At 45.0% G+C, this 22,435-nt stretch overlaps 1 protein-coding gene across 1 annotated transcript in view; it reads left to right on the top strand.

Annotated features, from left to right (window-relative positions):
• The first annotated feature begins 69 nt into the window (after window positions 1-69).
• The window catches only part of HSD17B2 (hydroxysteroid 17-beta dehydrogenase 2), a 66,911-nt gene continuing 44,545 nt past the window's right edge, over window positions 70-22,435 (top strand). Inside the window, exon 1 of the mRNA XM_047710934.1 lies at window positions 70-498. Coding sequence (XP_047566890.1) covers window positions 231-498 — 268 coding nt within the window. The 5' untranslated portion in view covers window positions 70-230. The remainder of the gene's footprint in view (window positions 499-22,435) is intronic.

The raw sequence follows: 22,435 nt of genomic DNA, 5'->3' as shown, positions 1-22,435 counted from the left end.
AGGAAGTAGTCTGATATTTATATGAAACTGCTCTCCAGTTTCAATGACCCACCAAAAAAACGTGCTGGCATGAGTGTGCTTAATCCCTGCTCATCTGAAGTGTGCCAGAGCCGCTTTCTCCCCCTCCCTTCTCGCCTCCTCTGTTCATATAACCCAGGCTGCCTCCAGCCAGCCTTTGCCCACTTGCCTCACTGGTCCTGAGCACGCAAGGGTGCAGCGCGTCTCTGAGAATGAGCACCTTCTCGGAGACCGTGTGGCTCTGCCTGACTGTCACTGTCGTGCTGGGAGGCATAGCTCTTTGCAATGTCAGGAAGAGCCCGGGGCAGGCTGGCGGAAAGGTGGTCTGGCTGGCAGGCCTCTGGGGAGGGGCTTACCTGCTGCTCAGCCTGTCCCTGTCCTGGAGCCTGATCCTCTGCCTCCTGTCCTGTTTCCTCCTGTACACTTACCTGTCTGGTCAGGAGCTGCTACCTGTGGATCAAAAGGCGGTGCTGATCACAGGTAAGTGGACGGCTCTGCCGCTCTCACTTAGGGCGGAATCTGGCGCTGGCTTTGCTGCAGCGGGACTCTTTCAAATTAGGTTTCACGATAAAATACTTGGCATGGAGTAAATGAAAGCGCATCCCCAAGTGTCTTTTGCCGCAGGGTTTTGGGTTTTGGTTTGCTTTTTTTTCATGCGATGAACTGGAAGGGGCTGGGGGAAGACGGACGGACAAGGTCAAGGGCACCTAAGCCGCGATTTTGTTCGTTTCTCAGGATAAAGAAACAGCAGCAAACCTCCGGTGTTTCGTGTGTTTTCTTGCACCCAGGAAAGCTGCATTGGTTTACTTTAGGCTTAAATGGAATTTTGCTCTGAGGTTAGTGTTTGGCTGTGTTCTGGGGTTGGGCTCTTATTCCTTAGATGTGCAAGAAAGCTTGCAAAGTCAGCTTCTCCGTAGACTCTGCTGTGTTTTTGAAATATCCAAGGGACTCTTACCCAGGTTGGAAATTTTGCAGTTTGCTGCTGTCAAGAAACTGTGCCTTTTGTCTTCAAATCTGTCATCAGACCGCTAATGTTTCTTAATTGAATCAGGTTGGCTGTGTGTCTGGAACGCAGTTGCCTGTTAGCTCAGTGACCAGTTTTTTTCTTCTTTGTGTTTCTTTTTCCACTGCAAGTGTGAGGCCAAATTAAATTCTTCTGTGTTGTAAAACTGGTTTGTTTAGTTGTGAAGTTCGAGCTTGGACCGGGCTGTAATTAGGATTACCCACCTTTATCCTAACGCAGAACGGCATGCCAAGGTGGGGCATAAGCTGCCAAAGCATGTGCCCCAAGGTCATCACCCCACACGCGGCCCCTGCTGGGATGAAGGCAAACTTGGCGTGTGGATTGCAGCAAAACCCGGCTCTTCTCGATTCACTGAGAAATGGACTGTCGAGTGACCTGTCCATTTTGCCTTTGACGTTAACCCAATAATAAAATTCTCTCTTAAGATAAAACACAGGCGAGGGGCACCTGGGTGGCTCAGTGGGTTAAAGCCTCTGCCTTCGGCTCAGGGCATGATCTCAGGGTCCTGGGGTCGAGTCCCGCATTGGGCTCTCTGCTTGGCGGGGAGCCTGCTTCCTCCTCTCTCTGCCTGCCTCTCTGCCTGCTTGTGATCTCTGTCTGTCAAATAAATGAATAAAATCTTAAAAAAAAAAGATAAAACACAGGTGAGAGATTTGGAATGTTATGGAAAACAAGCTCCTCCAATGGGTGTGTGTGTTGCGGGGAGAGGGCCGGGAACAACCCAAACAATTCAAAGGTAGAAAATAGAGTCGATCAGTGGGATGTTAACCTGAAGGATACTTAGTATTGTCTGGAATCATGCAGCTAGAAGACGGGGTGGGCTTTCCACTTATCACTAGCATTCTTATGGGGGACTGAGTGAAAAGCTGTAACACCAGTGGAAAATCCCCTGTTCTGTGTGTAGTATCGGTACCCACGGTCTTCAGAAGAATTGCAGATTTTTATTTATTGTACTTTCCTACTTGCCAGAAAGAAGATGGAACAATTAAGTACGTTAAAAAAAAAAAAAATCTGTGCTTGACGCTAATAGGACACGATCTCTTGGAGGTCCAGCTAGTCCTGGAAAATCAACTTAAGGGAGCAGTACTTCTCAGGCTAATAAGTAAAAATAGCAAACTTTGGAGTAAACTCTGACAGACTTCAAGGTGACTGAGAAAATGGGAATCTGTGCTTGTTTATTTTTCTTGTCAATGTACTTTATCCTCTGTTTTTGAAGACGGAGGCATGCAGAAACGCACAAAATACACACCCAAGTCAGTGAGTCGACATCAGCCGTTGAAATGTCCTGACTTGTGTTTTGTTGCGTGTAAAATGACTGATTCAATTAGGAACTCAGACCCAGTGACTAATCCCTCCATGAAATGTTTAGCAATTAGACAGCTTAGAATTAAGAAAGGAGCTACATCCATTGAAGGGTGACTGCAACGTCCCCTTTACGTTTCTTAGTCATTTTCATGAGGAATATAACATTCCAGAGATTCTAGAGGTTTCCAGACCTTCAAACGAAATGGAGAAATTTAAAATGAATTCATCTAGTTAGACCAGAACTCATTACAAATAAGGCAGCATGACTCGGAATAGTAATCTTTGTTTCGGGTCAACTTATGTTCTAAATGGGTACGCATTTTAGTGTGGTTGAAGACCTGTGACGCTGTATATTAAAAGCCATAGGTTTTATTCCTTTATCGGAGAAGTCAAGATTTGGAAACTCGTCTGAAAGAAATAATCTGAAATATGGGAAAAGGATAGATGCAAAACAACATGGTACGCTCACAACGTTGTTCAGCAGCATCATTTACAATCATGAACTATCACAAGTGACAAAAATGGTGATAAGTTACCAGTCTATCCTCTGGGTGTAACAACGGACAGGCCTTAAAGATGACAACCATAGGACTATGTCACAAAATGGAAAACTGGGCTGACGGAAGACCCAGGGGCTCTGTGTGTTTGAATAAGACTGTTCCTGTGTTAGAGGGATAGGAAAACACGAAAGGACATCATGAATGGTTGGGTTTGAGCACTTGTATTTGTTTTCCCTGTAGAATTCCTCCAGTGCAGTTCTAGTCCTTATATAATGAAAACATTTTAAGAAGAGATCATGTTAAAAGGATAGAGTCCATTTCAGTGCCTACTTAATTATGGACCCAAGTGTAAGATAATTACAAAGACAAGTTGGAAAACAGTAACTTTTTTCTTTGGGTCCCTTATGTCATTTTGCTAAGATATTCAAAGGTCTTTTGTCTCGGAGATCTGTAATTATGGTGAGAAAAAATAGGCAAGCATAGAGCTTCTGAAACATCATGTATGTCTTCAAGGCTACAGTGGCCATTCAGTTTTTTAAATGGCAGTGAAATTCATGCAGAGCAGGCCTATGTGCTTACAACAGCATCTCAGGCACAACATAATGTGAAAAAAATGTTCAAGTCTGACAGGCCTGGGTTTGAATCCTGCATTTAGCTTGACTTAGGCTGCATTCTCCAGAAGCAGGGCTTGAGATGAGGATGTGTGTGTAAAGGATTTATTAGGAAGGTTTCCAAGCAACACTGGTCTGGGGATAGAGGACAGAATGGACAGGGATGGGGTGGAAGCCAAGCCAGGGTTCACCCTCCAGGGGTCCTGGCTGAGGGTCATGTTGGCTTTATCGCCTGGGTGGATCTGGAGGCAGTTAGGGTCACACATGAACACATGAGAGCTGTCCCCATTGGGGGCCAGGAAGCAGTAGTCCCAATGCCCTCACACCTCTCAGTCATTAGTTAAGGGCTGTCGGGGGTGGCAAGATGGGGAGGCTTTAACTCCTGGCACTTGTGGCTTTCCATGTTCACTGGCAAAGTGAGCTCTGGTGTCCTGGGCAGTCCTGGGACGAAGTCGCATCTGCTGGCTGCTGAGAGTGGAGAACTCCATGGATTAGAGCACACAGAATGGCCAAAGGATCTTGAGCAGGACGACATTACCTGTTATATAACTCTTAGCAGCTGTGTGACCATTGTTACCCAGCTTTGGCCTTTTGAATTTCTGTTTTCTCCTCCATAGACTAGAAATGACAGTATGCATACTCTCTGTCTTATAGATGACTTTTGGTGGATGAGACAGAGGGAGAGAGAAAGAGGGAAGGAGGAAAAGAGAGAGGGGGGAGGAGGAGGTGATTTTGGTACATCAGGTAGGGAGGGGAAAGGTTGAAGGGCAGAGTTGGGTAGAACAAAGAAAAAAGAAGTCTAAAAAAGAAATGGACTCCCATCCAAGTACTAACCAGGCCCGACCCTGCTTATCTTCGGAGATCAGATAAGATTGGGCACGTTCAGGGTGGTATGGCCATAGACTATCTAGAAGCAGTGGGGGAAGAAAATTAAAGCCCATGCAATTTCCACATTGTCAAGTCAGGGTTCCCAGTTTCCCTTGATCTTTGACCACTGGGCTTCTTCCTCCTCTGAGGTGGTGCATTTTCCTTCTCAGCCTACCCTTTGAAATAGGTGGAAAACACAAAGGTAACCGATTTCCTGCCCTTGGGCTTTTCATCCTGGCCCCTCCGTCTTTTCCAGCCACCTCCATTCAGCATCTTGTTGGGTGCAGGGCCCACACTTGAGGGCTTTACAGTCTGCTGGGAGAGATGTAAGCATGGCTGTGCAGTGGGGCACAGAGGGGCCCCCAGAAGGATTCCCAAGTGCTTGGAGCCCAGGGGTGGGCAAGGCTCCTGTGTTGGAGGCTGGGGAAAGCTTGACCCAAAGGGGACCTCATTAGGTATTAAAAAGTAGCTTTCTACAGGGAAAATAGAAAGGTCTTCCAAGCTCATTGGTTAAAGCAGCTATGACACAGTACAACTAGTACTCATTAAAACTTGTTGAGTTGGGTCATTTTTAACTGGAATTTTCAAAACAGTGTACAATGAGGGATGGATGAAGGGATGGAAGAAGGATCTGTGTTATACGGAAGTCCTTATCTTAGGCTCCAAACAAAAGTCCTAGGTGGATGGTTATCCCTTCTGGGACTTATTAAATAGTCCAGTTGTGGTTCTTTTTTTTTTTCCAATTGTGGTTCTAAAACTCAATATTGTTCGCATCCTTTTGGGCTCCTTTCAACCTAACATTAGGTTACTAAGATGGCGAAATATTGGCAGTGGGGCATGGGACTAAGAAATAACAATTCCGTGCTCAGAGTTTTACATTTTATATTCAATTCTCACAACCCTAATCACTTACATCTTGTGAGCAAGGGCACTATGTGTCCAAAGTTACTGAGCTACTAAGATCAGACCCACCTGCCACCCACCCAAAGCCATGATCTGAACCACTGTCATTACCCGTGTTACTAACTGGTCATGGGGTCTAGGATATAAAATGTGTTCGTTCAATCAGCAAGTAAATGTTAAAGATCTATTCTGCGTACAAGACTCTGCTTGATGTCGAACCTGGCAATTGGTTGGATGCAAGAGATCCAGATGATAAGTTAAAATGAAGGGACCACGGAGGGATGGGGCTGTTTGAAAAGGGTGATGATTTCAGAAATGCCACAGTGGTGAATCTGACTTCAGGTTTGATTTTGAGGGCAGGGAGGGGTCAATGCAGGTGGAAAGTCACTGGCAGTTGGAAATATAAAACGAGGCCTTGGTTAGGTTTAGAGAAGGAGCCTGAAGAAACATGGGCCACTTAGTAATGGTTGAAGCCATGAGGGAAGAGCTTTTTGAAGTCTATAGTAAGAAATCAATGCAGTCCGCCATGAGCCTGTAATCCAGTGAGCCTATGGAATTTTTTTTATATGATCACATATCCTGCTTTATCATTAACTTTAAGCTTTTTTTTTTAAGATTTTTTTATTGATTTATTGGACAGAGAGAGAGAGAGATCACAAGTAGGCAGAGCAGCAGGCAGAGAGAGAGAGGGAAGCAGGCTCCCTGCCGAGCAGAGAGCCCAATGCGAGGCTTGATCCCAGGACCCTGAGATCATGACCTGAGCTGAAGGCAGAGGCTTAACCCGCTGAGCCACCTAGGTGCCCCAGTCATTCACTTTAAGCTTTACCTTAGCCCTCTACAAAGAAGCATAAAAAGGTATTGCTAACCAAGGTAATGTTGTAAAGGTTGGAATGTGATTTTATTGGGCACTCTGGATGGATTGTTTCGACCAGGGGAATGAAAGTCCCTCCCCCACCCCCATGTATTGTAAGCTGTTTGAAGGCACAGGTCAGGTCTCTTTCATGACCCTTTCCTTCTTCTCAGTCTCTGCGTCCAGGAGAACTAATGCAATGTTAAGGAGTGAATGAGTTGTAAGTGAACAAACCAAGCTGGTATAATGTCCTTCCCTCTCTGTGGTCATTGGCTGGATACAATGGCACTGCCCCAATCTGCCCATGAGCTTCGATCCTTAACTCTGCTCATTCTTTCTGGTAGGATCACCTGTGTAGAAAGGACAGCGTGACGTGGTGGAGCTCTGAAGACCCCATTGTTCTACAGTAACTTAACTATTGGCTTGTTCTGGACAGAGCTCTGTGATGACTTTGTTCTAAGCATGCTCCTGCTTACGCAGGATATGGTGCACACAGAACATCCTCTGGTCCCAACCAGGCTACAGAAACTGCTTTCCTAAGTGCCACGGGTGTCCTACTCGCTGGAACTTGACTTCCACACCAGTGCTGCTGACCATATTTTCCTTCTTGACATGGCCTCCTTTGCCTTCCAGGATGCTGCATTTCCACGTGCCTCCCCCACTCCTCTATCCCTTGACTCTTCTAAGTTTTTCTTCCTGCCTCTCCCATAAGATGGCCCCTATGGCTCTCTCTGTCCATCTTAACCCACTACACTCTCTACAGTGGAGTTCCCACCTGCTCCTGTGCTCTCAACAGTCTCTTTGTGAGGCCTGGTGACTCAGTGGTTTTTGCACCTGACACTTTTGACCTCCTGGCTCATGTTTGCAGGATGTTAATCTAAAACTTTAAATCCAGCATGTTCTAAAGCAAACTTATCATGTGCTCCCCTAATCCTTTTCCTTTTCTTAACTTTTCTGGTTCTCATTTTTCTCCCAATTCTGTCTATTCTGCCTCTTTCCCATCCCTGTTTTCCCATCTTCATGTTGCCACTTCCTATAGGTTCTTTTTGTCCCTTACTGATGATTTCTTCATGAGCTCATCTTCCTTGGTCTAGCCCCCTATGTGCCAGCAATCCCTACACCCCCCCAATTCTCTGCATTTCCCTTTAGAATTTACTTACACATTACATTCTCTTGCAGTTTTCATGTACGACTCTCCCCACCACCTGTATTCGGGTGATGATCAATCTCTGTGTCCTGCCCAGACTTGTCTCCTGCACTCTGCAACACATGCCCCACTCTTTCCTATCTCTCATGAAATGTACAAGAGTCCACCTATCCCTGACTGCACTCATTAACTGTCCCTGAAATCCTGCCATTAGCTCAATACTCCCTACTCTGTTGAATTCACATCACCGTCCACCTATCTGCCAGAGTCAGAGAATTCACAGCCACCTTCGAATCTTTCCATCAATCCACCCAAATCAGAAACCAGAGAGTTCTCCTTGACTCTTTCCTCTCTTTCTACCTCATCCAACTAGGCTTTATTCATAACTTGGTCATCTTTCTCTGCCTTTTGAATCCCCCGCTTCTTTTTCCTTCCATTGAGACTCCCTGTGTTCAAAGCTTCTCAAGTGGATTCTTCTAACAGTGTCTTGGTCATTATCACTGCCCCTCATTCTCCATCCTCATCCTGTAGCCAGAATAACACTTCTTTAAAATGTGAAACTAGTCAGTCCACACGTCCCTGTTAAAATCCTATTTCCCTATAAAGTCTGGATGTTTTGTGTGCAAATGTCCTTGACGGTAGAGGTCATATCATACACTACCTCTCAATTTCCAGGATAGTTCTGGATATCTCTTAACCTTCCAAAGGTTGTAAGCTATCCAAGCCACTGTACTTAAAAAAAAAAAAATTACTACCTTTAAGACACAGGTCAAGAGTTGCCAGGGAGGTAAAACCTGAGTTTTTTTCAGGTGCAAACAAGTTCTTATCTCAAAAAATGACAAGATTATCTTTGTTTATATCCTCAAGGCCATAACTGCCTTGTCAATTTATGTCAGCATCCCAACCTTAATTACCCTGCAGGTTGTGGAATTCCTTATTGATGCTCCTAAAGATGAATCCTTTCTAGGTGCTATTCCTTTGCCCCATCTCCCACCTTCTTGACTTTGGTATTCGATGCTAGACTGAGTTCAGAATTAGATTAGATCATAAGGTGTCAATATGTATGTGTTAGGACATCGGTGTGGGAAAAGGTTCTGAGGCAAGGCCATTGGCATCAGGTTATTGGGTAGAAGGTTCAGATAGTCCTGTTGTACTGAACCAAATAGACATAAACAGGTGATCTGGAATGAGGGAAGTGAATAAATCAGGTCCCAAAGAGGACAAGTTGGGGGCCAAGTCAGCAGAGAGCTGTGATGGAGTGGAGTGGGGGAACCTGCCCAGCTTAGATGATCCAGTGACCCCTGGGACTTCTATCCCACCTGTCATCACAAAGTGCTGTCTCCTCTTAAACACAGGATTCGCTACAGGTAAAACTGTGGCATTGCCTGATTCCTCCCCATCATGACATCCTTCCTCTGCGCCCAGAAATACCAACTCCCATTAATTTCATGCCATAAACAGACACTGGAAAGAAATGTGTCCACTGAGACACAATTTTAAAATTCAAGAATAGGAGCCATTAGGAACTTTGTGTTGAATGCTCCTTTGTGTGCAGAGGAGTCAAGGTCCTGAGCCAGGGGCATTTTAATTCAAGGCAGTGAGCAACATGGTCTGAGACTGAATAGAACCCAAATTCCACTTTAAAAAAAATATTTTATTTATTTATTTGACAGAGAGATCACAACTAGGCAGAGAGGCAGGCAGAGAGAGAGGAAGAGAAGCAGGCTCCCTGCCGAGCAGAGAGCCCGATGTGGGGCTCGATCCCAGGACCCTGGGATCATGACCTGAGCTGAAGGCAGAGGCTTTAACCCACTGAGCCACCCAGGTGCCCCCAAATTCCACTTTTATAAGTCAAAGCCTCTGACAGGTCAGTGAAACAATGGAGAGGGACCGGGTTTCATTGAATCCTATTTTCTAAAGACTTGTGTTTACTGAAGTCCTGAGGCCTGCAGAGTCAAACCAAATCCAGGCATCATGAAGAAGGTGATTAGAGGGGTAGCTGGGTGGCTCAGTGGGTTAGCATCTGACTCTTGATTTTAGCTCAGGTCATGATCTCAGGGACATGAGAGTGAGCCCCACGTTGGACTTCAAATTGGCTGTGGAGCTTCCTTAATATTTTCTCTCTCCATCTCCTTCTGTCCCTCCCCTGTCTGTCCCTCTCCTTTAAAAAAAAAAAAAAGAAAAAAAAAAAAGAATGCGATTAGAAACAAAACCATAATTACATTCTTTTCTCAGAACAGAGCCATAACATATGTGCACCTAATTGAAGGTCTGGTCACTGTCATTTGGGGTGGGAAGGAAGGTACACTGGTTAAGACCATACACTTAAGATAGTGACCAATCTGGCTACCAACCCCTGCCCTGCCACTCACTGGCTTTTGGACATAGGACAAGTGGGTTAACCTCTCTGAACTTCCATTCCTTATCTGTAAAATGGAGCTAATCATAAGATTGATCTCCCCGGGATTACTGCCAGCATGAAACAAAATAACACACATTAAGGACCATCTGTACATGGTAATTCTGATCCTGAGCCAAACAGAGCTGCCTGGGGGAGCTGATCAGATAGTCAGAGGACAACGATGCTGCTGAAAAAGCCCCTAACTCCGGAAAGAGAAGAAAGAGTAAGTGTGATTGCAATAGGCCCTGGGATATGAGACAGAGGAAATCACTCCCTCGGAATCCTCCCTTCCAACACCCACACCTTTTCTCACTTAGACTTGAGAGAAACTTTAGACTAAGCCCCAGGAAGTATGTGTTCACACACAGATAGTAAACCAATAAGTCATCTTAAGGGAACGTCATTTAGGGCAAAAGTGTAGGGGTTGGAGTTTCACTGCATCCTATTGCCTAGGGTTTGGGCACAAGCCAGGGGTCTCTCCCCTGGCCCACTCCCCTTATTACAGGTCAGTTGTGATATTGGGTTGGGAAGTGGTGAGGGGGATAACATCCCATTCTGCCATTGTGGGGTTTACACAACCAATCATCTCTTGCTCTTTTCAGGATCATCCCCTTCATCCAGTGGGGTTGTTTGAATAGTCCTGGTGAAGGAAAGCTCACTACTTCCTCAGGAAAATCATTCCACTCTTACACAATACTAATAGTTGTAAATATCTTCCTTCTAATGAGCCAAAATATGCCTCCTTGGAACATTCATCAATGCATTGAGTTCTACCCTTGGAAGTCACACAATCTAACTAAAGCACTCTTTGCATGCGAGCCCTTGAAAGAGGCAAAGACTCTATCATATCATGGCCAAATCTGCTTGGAACTAAATCTTCTCATTCCTTTCACCATTCCCCCGATGGATGGGTTTCCAGAACGTCCATTATTCTACTCGGTCTTCTTTGGACCGTTTCCAGTTGCTTGTCCTTCCTTTGAGATGTTGACTCAGACTTAACACCATGTGCATCTTGGTATGAGCAAGGCAAACAAGACTGAAGCTCATGGGTTGAAAAGAAATCAGAATAAACACAAAGTTCATTGGATGTTGTTGCTTTGTTTGGTGAAGTCAATCCATAACACCCTTTTTCCCCCAGCAGAGTTCTGAACTGATTGAGATAGGGAAGCAAGGCAGGGGGACACAGAGTCCTCAGCTTTATTCCCCAAAGAAGCGTTGCAGAAAGTGTCTTGGATATGTGGTGCTCATGATGCATCCTCTCAAGACAGGGTTGAAAAGTCTCAAGGCTCACCCATAGGGAAGATCTTGGGTTGAATGGCTATGCCATCCCAGCCCAAGAGCACAGGCATTTTGCCAGCTGGGAGATCCCGAAGAAGAGCAGAAAGCTGAAACTCTGGCCTCTTGGGTCCTCTGATTCACTTCTCAGTCCTGAGGGCTCCAAGATGGTGAGTTTGTGAATTGCTCTGAATTGTCCTTTGGCTCCTCTTCTAGAGAGACAAGAGAGCTTTGCGTCGACTGAAACATTCTTGTCCTGTTCCTTCAAACTCAGCAGACCCCTTGCCCCACCTCTTCAGGGGAGGAGAGAGCAGGAAACAGAGAGCCTCCAGGAGTGTCACACTAACAGATATTCCTCCATATTGAAGGAAACATAGGAAGCAGGAAAGAAGTGGTCCCCCTTCTATTAGGCTCTGAAAACCAGCTCTCTGGAAGGAGAATGCCGTCTTAAAACTACAGCTTGTATGACAGAGGTCCAGGGAGATGTGACTGACTGCAAACTTAAATGGGGTCAGCAGTGAGCTGTTGGCCCATAACCTCCTCTCCCCAAGCCCTCCATGTCCGCCAAGAGAAACACATAAACAGGGGCACCTGGGTGGCTCAGTTGGTTAGACGTCTGACTCTTGGTTTCACCTCAGATAGTGATTGCCTGGGTTGTGAGATGGAGCCCTGTGTCAGGCATAGTGCTCCACAGGGGGTCTGCTTCAGATTCTTTCCCTTTGCCCCTCCCCCACTCACTCTCTCTCTCCCTTTTTCTCACACACAAAGCTTCACTCTTAACATGCACAGTATCTAAATGAAAGTATTAGATCACTCACTGGCTCTGGGTCCTTGAACACCTTGCTTCACTCTCTGGGGTTAACTGTCCTCATATGTAAAGCAGGAATCATGACTGGTACCTGTTCTATGGATTAAATAAGATTATGATATATGTGTGCTGCATGGCACATAGTAGATGCTTCATGAAATATAATGATTTTTCCCTTTTCCCCATCTTGTCCTGTCTAATAATCTTGGCAAATGAGACACAAACAAAAGAGGAGTTTGGTAGTTTTGCCTTCTGTACTAATCATGAATTCCAGCTCCCTGGCCTCATTCAGTGGTGTCCTGCCCCTTTTGTCCATTTGTATTATGACCTTTCATTGACTACCTCGTCCTCTTTCTGTGGTTAACTGGCTTTTGCAGGCCAGTCTAATCTGGGCATTTTTGTTTTTGTTTTTAAAGATTTCCTTTATTTATTTGAGAGAGTGAGCACAAACAGGGGGAGGGACAGAGGCAGAGGGCAAAGCATTCTCTCTGCTGAGCAGCGAACCCAACTCAGGGCTCAATCTCAGGACCCTGAGATCATGACCTGAGCCGAAGGCAGACGCTGAACCCACTGAGCCACCAGGAACCCTTAATCTGAGTTTTTTTGTCTACAGATGCTTTTCTTACAGGTGAGTGTAGGGCTTCTCCTGTATTGAGACCCTTTGTTCTGTGCTATGTGTCCCTGAGGCTCTTGCCTTCTAAACTCTGGCCTCATCTGAGTGTTCCCTGTGTAACCACTCTGGTCTCTTGTATTTTCTCCCTTGATCCCTCTCAGTCTTGACCCTTTACTCTGAGTTGTCTTTTCAGTTTTTCTATTGGAGAGAGAGTCTTTTGAGGGCACTGAGTTATAAGGATCTTGCTTTGGGCAAAATGTTTAGCAGCCACCTTTCCTTCTGAGTCTACATCTGTGTCCAGGTCGTGGTGGGGGTGGTGGTGGTGGTGCTAAGGGATGAGGTTGTGTAACTGATCTGACATGTGGTGGGAGACACAGCTGTTTGTTTTCACAGTTCACATTTTATTTATTTATTTATTTTTCACATATTATGTTAGAATTTAATTTAAAAGCTAACGTTTTATATATCCTTTGAAAAAAATGACAATTCAAAAGTCATGGAATTAAGTAATGAGTCTTTAATATTATAAAGCTATTTAAAACTGTAATGAGAGTAGTGTTGCTGTTTGACCCTTATAGAAATGTTACAGAACTCAAATCACCACTTGGATCCTCAATGATTCAAGTGTCTTGTCTTACACAATAAGGGTTTGGTCAGTTTCAAGACAAAATTGCTCCAGATATGCTGACCTCAAGTCATCCAATAACACGGTTCATCGGCTCACGCAGTGGAGAGCTGGCTGCTGTGGTAACTCCACGGTGCTTGTTCAGCTCTTTAGCTGTTTTTATGGAACTGTTCCAGTCCCATTCCGGACCACGTCTGTTCTTGACAATCCAAAATTTGTTGTTATTTGAATCTGTTCCTTCAAAGCCATAGCCAACGACCAGAACACCAGGATCCGGGTCTTTCTTTGCTGCTGCAGTCTGGATCATAATAAATGCCTTATTTATAGAACTGGAATGACTGAGGGCCTGTAGCAATAGCAACAGAGATGGGCCCTACAGTTGCCCTTCTCACAGGGGCTGACACAGTTCATGTCTTACTAACCACTTGTTGATTGTCTACTGCGTGCATTTGAGATACAAGAGAAAGTAAAGATAAATGAAGTCTCTGCCCTCATGAAACTTCGTTCTACTGGAATAAGACATAAAACAAACACACCGGTAAATAGGGGAGATACTGTCAGCACTGAAAGACTTTGAAGGCATGGGTAATGGTTTTACTGTACTACAAAGAGCTACCTTTTATTGGAGGCTTCTATATGTCAGGCCCTGTGATTAGTATTTCCATGCCTAATTTCATTTAATTCTCACAGACACCTTATCAGATCATTTAAATATGAAAAGCTTTAAATATACAAAAAGTAGAATGAATAGTGACAATATGCCCAATATACATATTCTAGAACAACCATGATCAAGGGATCGATGAGATAATTTCTATTACTCATCCCATTCAGAGATGAAGAAATTGAGGCTTTCAAGAGATAACTAAGATCATATAACATAAAATAAGTAAGCAGCCATGCTAGAATTCAAGGAACCCACATACAGTGCAGATAAGGAAATGGCAGGTGGGCTCCCTGAGGGAAAGAGGCAATGACTGCCAAATATTTCTGCTAAGCTGCCCCAAGCATCTTTGGCTTTCACATTCAGACCCAGGGTCCTATGGTAAAGCTGGCTTTCAGCAATAAAAGGAGAACTCTATCACCCAGCAATGCTTGCCTTGGTAGCTCCAGAGAACCCTGAGGACTGAACGACCAGGGACTTCCCTGCATCTGCCCTCCATGAGCAGGGCTATTATGTGTCCAAAGAGAAGCCATGGGTGCCCCATGCAAGATGCCTTCTCATTTCTCATGGAGTCAGTCCCTGTTTTCCAAATATTCCCAGCTGTGCCCAGGGGTTGCCACTTGGCTACCTTCAGGTTGTTGCTCCAAACCTACCTTGTGTATTGTTGAGTTTTATGATGTTTTTGGTAGTGTGGAAGGGGGATTAGAATCCATTCCTTCATTATTTCATGAATAATCACTGAGTGCTCTGTACCAGGTACTAGGAATACAGTGACAAGTGGCATGCATTCATTACATTGAATAAACTTGTAGTGTAGTGGGGGAGATAAAAAGAAACCAGGACATTACAAGGCAGTGCAGCATGTGAGTGTTCAGAGAAGTGGGCAGAGTGAGAGGAGAGAAGACCACCCAGGAGGCTGGGGCAGAGGCCATGGGTTTGGAGAACAGGCAGTGAATTAAAGGGACTTCATGGTAGAAGAACCAGAGGACTTGCTAGCTTGTTGGATTTAGGTAGAGTAGAAGTGAAAAGATCCACCACACACTGGACTTTCCCTCCTGTAATACTCATCAGAGCCCTTTGTAGTTCTTTTTGCCCATCTGTCTTGCTGGGTGGATTTTGGACTCTGTGAGGACAGCAATGTGTAAAGTATGGTGCCTACAATAGACTCAAGGAATGAATTCATGAACAAATGAATGTAGAGAATAATTCTGAGGGTCTAAGAATGATTCTTACAACTAAGAAACAACAGATTTTGAGAGACTGAGGGGGGAGGACTCTGACTTTGAAGAAAAGATAAAACCTTTTGTTGGAGACATGTTAAATTTGAGATGCCATGGGTTGTATCCAGCTGCAGGTGTCCAGATGGATTTGGGAAAGGGAGTCTAAATGCAAGAATGAGCTCAAGACTGGAGATACAGGTGGCTTAATCTTCCACATAGATGGGGTAAATGAAGCTCTGGAAGCTAAAGTGACATGTGAGAGAAAAATATAGATAGAGCTTAGGAGTGGAGGAACTGGGCAATGGAGTCCTCCCAAGTCTACAGGATCAGAGGTAGAAGGTAGACCTGCAATAGTGTAGGATCCCAAGGAAGAGAAGATTTCCAAAGAAAAGAGTGATGAACAACATTCAACATGGAGGAGAGATTGAATGGGATGACAGGATATCTCTGGCTTCAGGGCCCTGGGAATTACTGATTGGAGAATTACCGATTGCTTCAGTAGAGGGTGTGAGAAGGAGCTCCAGTGCAAAGATGGTGAGGAGATGGTGTTAGTGGGCAACTCTGGAGTCTTAACAACACTGGTGGAAAAAGTAAGAAGCAGGATGGGAGAGTACCTTTAGGGCATAGTAAGATCAAAAGAAAAAAATGTGAGAGATGGAGAAATTTTGAGGATGTGACTTTGGAGGGCCCAAAGGAAGGACTCAATGAAGAAGGCAATGGCAGTGCCAAAGGGATTGTGGTAATTGATGAAGCAGGAGGCTGTTGTCGAAGGGATAAAGAAAAAATAGAAGCCATGAGTGTCTCAGCTTTTATTCTAGTTAGTTTACAAGATGAATATGCAAAACAATTGGTTAAAAAGACAATTTACTTACACAGCGAATCTTAAGTAGTTTGTGGTGCCCATTATGGTTATAGGGTAGTGATGAGAATAAAGTGAAATAAGGCATGCCAAATGCTTAATATGGCACCTGGCTGCATAGGACATAATCAGTGACTGCTACTTAGTAGACTGGAGGAGACAAAAGCCAATAAGCAATCAGAGAAAGCATCATGGTGGAAATAATATCATCTATTTCCTGGGCTGGAACAGGTAGTCTCCATGTTGAGCTCTTATCTCTATCAAGTTAAATTAGATCTCTCCTGTTGATGCCCCTTTCATTACCTTTACCAACGTTTATGAGCATTTGCTTAATATCTTCTTCCTCCTAGGGACTTGCCTTTGGCTTTGCTGTAGCTTGCTTGTCCCAGATTACCCTTCTTTGCTATTCCTTGCTATTCTCGAATAAATCCATTTTTGCTGGTTTAAAAAAAAATCTCCTTTCTCCTAAAACAGTTCTTGACTGAGAGAAATGTTGCTTCTCAGGGGACATATGGGCGTTGTCTGAAGATATTTTTGGGAGGCATGAGAACATGCTGTTGGGATCTAGCTGGTGGAAGCCAGCAACGCTGTTATCTACAGCATACAGTGCACAGATCAGCCTACCACAAAGAACTATTTGATCTCAGGTGTCAATGCTGCTGAGATGAAACCCCGTAGAGGGTGAGTTCCTTAGATCAGGGGCCATTTCATTCTCATTGATCATGGGATCCCCAAGTGCCAGGTACAGAGCAAGTTCCATGCTGGGCACCCAGTAATAATAAAAGGAAATGGGGACTGGACTGGAGTTTGCAAAGACCAGGTCTGAATGTATTTCCTTCTGCTTTGAGTATACAGCGGCAGAGGGTGCCTGGGACTTACTTGGGAAGAAAGTTCACAACAGAGACTGCATATATTCTATCCTCAAAGGGATGGAAAAGATGAACAGCCCTGGGGCTGCACCAGGAGACTGACATCGATATAAACAAGAGAGTCACAGAACAAAGGGTCTGGAACACAGGTAACACAAGAATACCCAAGACTATGAACAGTTCGTTGTTTTGACAGATAGAATTCAGCCAACCACTGAAGCAGCAGAGATAGAATTTTAAATAGACACAAAATAGAGAGTGTTTCTTGGGTGATGCACAAAGGTGAGGCGTCTCAGCCCACTGCGGGCTGCCGTGCACAGAGGGAACATTTCCATCTTGGGAGTCTGCTGGTTGTCAACCATCACTGTGCATTAGAAGCACCTTTAAAGCATACTGATGTTCGAGCACCAGGTCCTGGAGCCCAGGTTTACCTGATCTAAGGTGTGTATTTGAGCCCTGGTGGTTTATAAAGCACCCCTACCCCTGGTGAAACTAAAGTGGTAGCCCCACATTGGGAATGAACCACAGCTCAAAGTGTTCTATGAGCAATTCCTCTCTCTATCACCACTGAGTGTCTCTCGGAATTTATGTTGTCTCAAACTGAGATCTTGATCTGGGACCCCCTCCTACTTCGTGTAGGTGAGCCACTCTACCCGGCACCCTGCAGAGAGCAGAATCTCCGAGAGTCACTATTAATCCCTGTTTCTTTTCCTTCCCTCTCCATATCTAGTTCATTCCTGGCACTGTAACTGGTACTTTGAGAACGCATCTTGATAAACCCACTGCTCTCCTTTTCAAGGCCTCTGTGCTACTCAGATCTGCTGTCATTTCTTCCTGGGCTGCCCTGGCTTTTGGGAGTCCTCTCTTGCCTCCCCAACCCCTTCTTTACAGACTAGACAGAGCACCCCACTCTGATTTAAAAGCCATCAAAGGCTTTCGACTCTACAGAGTAAAAACCCAAACTTCTGCCCAAGGTCCAAGGTCTCTCTCATCCCACTCCCCTCTCCTGTACTCACTAACTTGAAACACCAAGCTTTTCCTGGGAATTAATAGCCTTTGCTGTTCCTTTCCCTTGGAATGCTCAGATGGAGATGCCCTTTACGGGACTGGCTTCTTCGTTTTCATGTTAAATCAGGGTTTCTCAGTCTTGGCACCACTGACATTTTAGGCCAGAAAATCCTTTGGGGCTGTCCTGTGCATTGTAGAATGTTTAGAAACATCCACGGCCTCTACTAACTCAATACTAGTAGCATCTCACTAGCCAAACGAAATGTCTCCAGACATTGCCAAATGTCCCATGCGGGCAAAATTGCTGACCAGTTGAAACACTGCTGGTTGAAATACTGCCTTCTGGAGGAGGTGTTCCCTGGTGTCCAGGCTTTAAGTCTCCAGCTGGAGTTCTTATTTTTCATACACTCTTCTCACCTTGAAGTGAAATATACATTCATTTCTCTAGGAAGTGTCTGTGTCTGCACTCTCCCCACTAGACTACCTTTACTATTTAACCCAGTTCCACGCTACCAGCATCTAACACAGATACATAGAGCTCATACTCGATAAACATTCACTGAACAGATGCATGCATGAATGAACAAGCTGGTACTGCTGGGCAGGCAAGTGCCTTGTCCCCAGGGTAGAGGATGATCTAGCATGGCAGAAAGACCATGGACTTTGGAGCCATTGAATTCCTGGCTTCCTGGCTGTGTGATCTGGGACAGCTTACCTAACCTCTCAGAGCTTCAGTGTAGTCATCTGTGAGATGGGGGTGCTGTCCTTGAGCATCTGATCAGCTGTGTAGTCCTTCCTGCTCTCTCTCAGATCCTAGGTGATTCTGATGCTTTTTCACATGCTCTTGGCTGCCAGGGCAGGTCTCCATCAGAGCTCACCATCACCAAAGAGGGGAATCAACACCGTTCCTGTGGTGCCCAAGCATACTGTAGGTGCTCAGCCAATGAACTCTGCAGAGCATGACCAGGAGTCAAGTGGTATCTGTGCTTTAATAACAGCACCATGGCCAGACTGCAGAGATGATTCTTACATGGTTCATCCCTGGGGCAAATGCCCAATCCCAAGCCCCTCCTTGCTGGATCATGGTGCTGAGGAGGCCACAGCCCTCTTTGTTGTGGGTCTATGTTGAGGTGGGCATTCTGGCTTCCTGCAGAAACTAGAAAGCTAGGCCAGGGTCTTCTTACCTCCCTATTTCCTCCCTCTTCTCTAGGCTTTGGTCAGAAAAGCTCAGCTTCATACCTTCAAAATGGTTCAAGCAAAAAGCTCTCGTTGCAGGGTTGACAATGACAATGACAGCTCTCCCAGAGCAGAGCTGACAATGAGTTCCAGCTTGCTCGCAGCACTGGCTCTCTCAGGCGGCATCCCTTTGAGATGTCCTAGCTGCTCAGAAAACCTCTAGAGGAGGTTAGCCCCGGGGGTGTGCATTTTCCTTGAGACAGGCTCATTCCACTTCCACTAGGTAATGCCGGGATCTGAATCTAGGTCTTGTCCATCTCCCTATTTTCTTGCTCCAAATCCACATTCCGGGGGAAAAGCATCATTTCCCCCAGCCTGGGCGGGGTTGTCCAGTGTGGTAGAGACAAGACCATATGTGGTAGAGAAGGGGGAGCCCCTAAGGCTGCTCAGCAAAGGCCCACAAACATTTTTCCATGTGTCTGTTAGCCATTTGTATGTCTTCTTTGGAGAAGTGCCTGTTCATGTCATCTGCTCATGGACAGATTCCTGTTGCAGGTTGTGCAGTGATTTGTAAGGTCCATGTTGTTTTACTGCCCTCCAAGAGTCCTACGTGCTATTCTGCTAGGTGCACCCCACTCACCAGTGTATTCTCACTGAATACACTCTCAAAATACCTCAGTATTCTGAATGGGTCTAGAAAGACGATTCTCTTTGGCAGCATCCTCTGGAGCTTGGGGAGTCCTGTGGTCTTTCAGATGTTCTCATTTCCCTCCACTGGGGAAATCACAGGGTGGAAGGTATCTCTTGGCTCGGAGTTGTGCCACATGGGCAGGGTTGAGGAGGGTCAAGCAAATTGTTTGTCGTGCCCTCCTCTATCTGTCAAGATCTGACTTGTTTTGCTCCACAGTGTGTTGTGTCTTTTCTGCTGGACTTTTTCATAGGTACTTTCTTTAGTTAGTGTATGATTGTGAAGTTCAGTAGATTTTTTTGGAGGGGGGGAGAGGATTAGCCATCAGGGAAATTCAAATCAAAACTACATTGAGATACCACCTTACATCAGTTAAAATGGCAAAAATTGACAAGGCAAGAAACAACAAATGTTGGAGAGGATGTGAAGAAAGGGGAACCCTCTTACACTGTTGGTGGGAAGGCAAGTTGGTACAGCCACTTTGGAAAACAGTATGGAGGTTCCTCAAAAAGTTAAAAATAGAGCTACCCTAAGACCCAGCAATTGCACTACTGGGTATTTACCCCAAAGATACAGATGTAGTGAAAAGAAGGGTCACATGCACCCCAATGTTCATAGCCACAATATCCACAAGCTGAAATATGGAAGGAACTGAGATGACTTTCATGGTCATCTCATGAATGGATGAAGAAGATGTGGTCCATATACACAATGGACTATTACTCAGTGATCAGAAAGGAGGAATACCCACCATTTCCATTGACATGGATGGAACTGGAGGGGATTATGCTAAGTGAAATAAGTCAAACAGAGAAAGACAATTATCATATGGTTTCACTCATGTGTGGAACATAAGGAATAGCATGGAGGACATTAGGAGAAGGAAGGGAAAATGAAGTGGGGGAATCAGAGAGGGAGACGAACCACAAGAGACTATGGACTCTTGGAAATAAACAGAGGGTTTCAGATGGGGCGGGGAATGGTTAGCCCAGTGATGGGCATTAAGGAGGGCAGGTACTGCATGGAACACTGGATGTTATATGCAAACAATGACTCATGGAACACTACATCAAAAACTAATGATGTACTGTATGGTGACTAACATAACAATAAAATAAAATAAAATGGAATCTGTCCCTGAAAAAAAAAAAAAGGCCCACAAACAACAGAACAGTTGTTTCACATTGTTCTAGAGTTCTGAAGCTAGAACTCCAAAATCAAGGTGTCAGGCAGGGCTTCTTTCTTCTGAAACCTCTAGAGGAGGCTACTTCCTTGCTTCTTCTAACTTCTAGTGGTTCCCCCAGTGATCCCTGGATTGTGGCCACATTACTCCAATATCTGCCTCCATCTTCGTATGGCCTTCTTCCCTTGGTAGCCGCATCCAGATGTCCCTCTTCTTACAAGAACACCAGCCACACAGGATTAAGGACTCACCTGGCTTCACTATGACCTCATCTTAGTGGAGTCCATCTGTAACTATCCTATTCCCAAATAGGGTCACATTCTGAGGTAGTAGAGATTAAGATGTCAACATATCTTTGGGAATGGGGGGGGCACAATTAACTTATAACATTCTCCCAAACCAGTGCGAGGTTCCATTACCAGAAGAGGGGGATGGGAGATGAGCAGATGTGCTGGTTTTGGTGAATCCATACTGTACCCTCCCTTCCCCATTCATCTTCCCCTCTCGGCTCTCAGTTCTGGAGCTCAACTTCAGCCAATGGAGAGCATGGGGCAGAAGTTGTAGAAAGGGAGAAATGTGAAATCAGAATATTCCCCCTTGCACCCTTCCTGCAGGGTCACTGTGGACTGCTCAAATCCCTTGCCTGAAGGTCACTTTTTACCCTTTCTAAATTCCAACAACTCCCTTTCCAGTAATCCCTCCCTTGCTCTGTCAGGCCTAGGAAAATGTATCCTGACTTCTTCATGTGCCCTGGGGTACTCAAACCCCTACTACACCCTTTACTGAATTTTTGTGCAGTCACCCACTATGCTGTGTCCTTGCTCTAGGGATCCTGGCTGATGCATCAGGAAAAGGAACAGGTGTCCACTACACTTCTGAGAAATGTTCATTCTCCTGTTATTTCCTCTTTAAATAAACATTTTACTAAATGACAGACCTTGGCCATGACTTCCAGTTCTCTGTGTTACTTTTGTGCTACATTATCAACATTCCTTGACTAAATATTCTTTCTAAGAACTCATTTTCCTAATAGCAGAGGTACAGTGGCCAGCAGAATTAAGGAGTTATGTACCTGGACTGTAGAGAAAAGAAGACAAACAAAAAAATATCAATAGTAGGGGAGATTTGGAAAAGAAACACAGTCCACAGGTGAATATGAACACACCCTCTACAGAGGAGATTAGAGGTCATTGGAATCATTACCATTTTTTCATTCTGCTGAGTTAAAACAAATAAAAAAAACAAACACAATGACAGAGATTGCCAACTCAGACAAATACCAGTATAACCAATAAGAAATATAACAGGGTTGGGAAAAGTTCAAAGTGCCAGTCATAAACTCTGAGTTCCTGTAGACCCTTAAAGGCAGGGATTGGGTCCATCTCAGTCATCACGCAAACCCTAGTACCAAGCCCAACGTGGGGCACAGAGAAGCTCAGTGACTTAACGAGCAAGACTCTTCGGTTGGAGCTGGCTTCTGAAGATGTTCTGAATCAACTCTGAGACTGTGCACAGAGAACTCTTGACCATGTGTGCTGTTGCCCCTGGGCAGGAAGCTTACCTCAGGTTGCTGCTAGATATGGAGAGTCCCCAAAGGGCAGAGTATCCCTTTTGCATTACACAAGGGAGGTTCTAACCTAGAACATATAATCATAGAAGTTTGCGTTTTGATTTACTTAGACAGTTGTTCCTAATAATCAAAGTGACTCAGATATCAGGAAAGTCCCTCTGCCCCATTAGTCTCTGTATGTTATCTGCTTGAGTCCCTGTCATATACTCTGTGAGAGGTCCTCTGGTGCCCACACAACACGCTTGCAAATT

The sequence above is a fragment of the Lutra lutra genome, chromosome 17 (genome assembly GCF_902655055.1).
Source record: "Lutra lutra chromosome 17, mLutLut1.2, whole genome shotgun sequence".
NCBI classification, from domain to species: domain Eukaryota; kingdom Metazoa; phylum Chordata; class Mammalia; order Carnivora; family Mustelidae; genus Lutra; species Lutra lutra.
The sequence above is the reverse complement of the archived record's forward strand: the minus strand, read 5'-3'. Positions and strand labels throughout refer to the sequence as shown.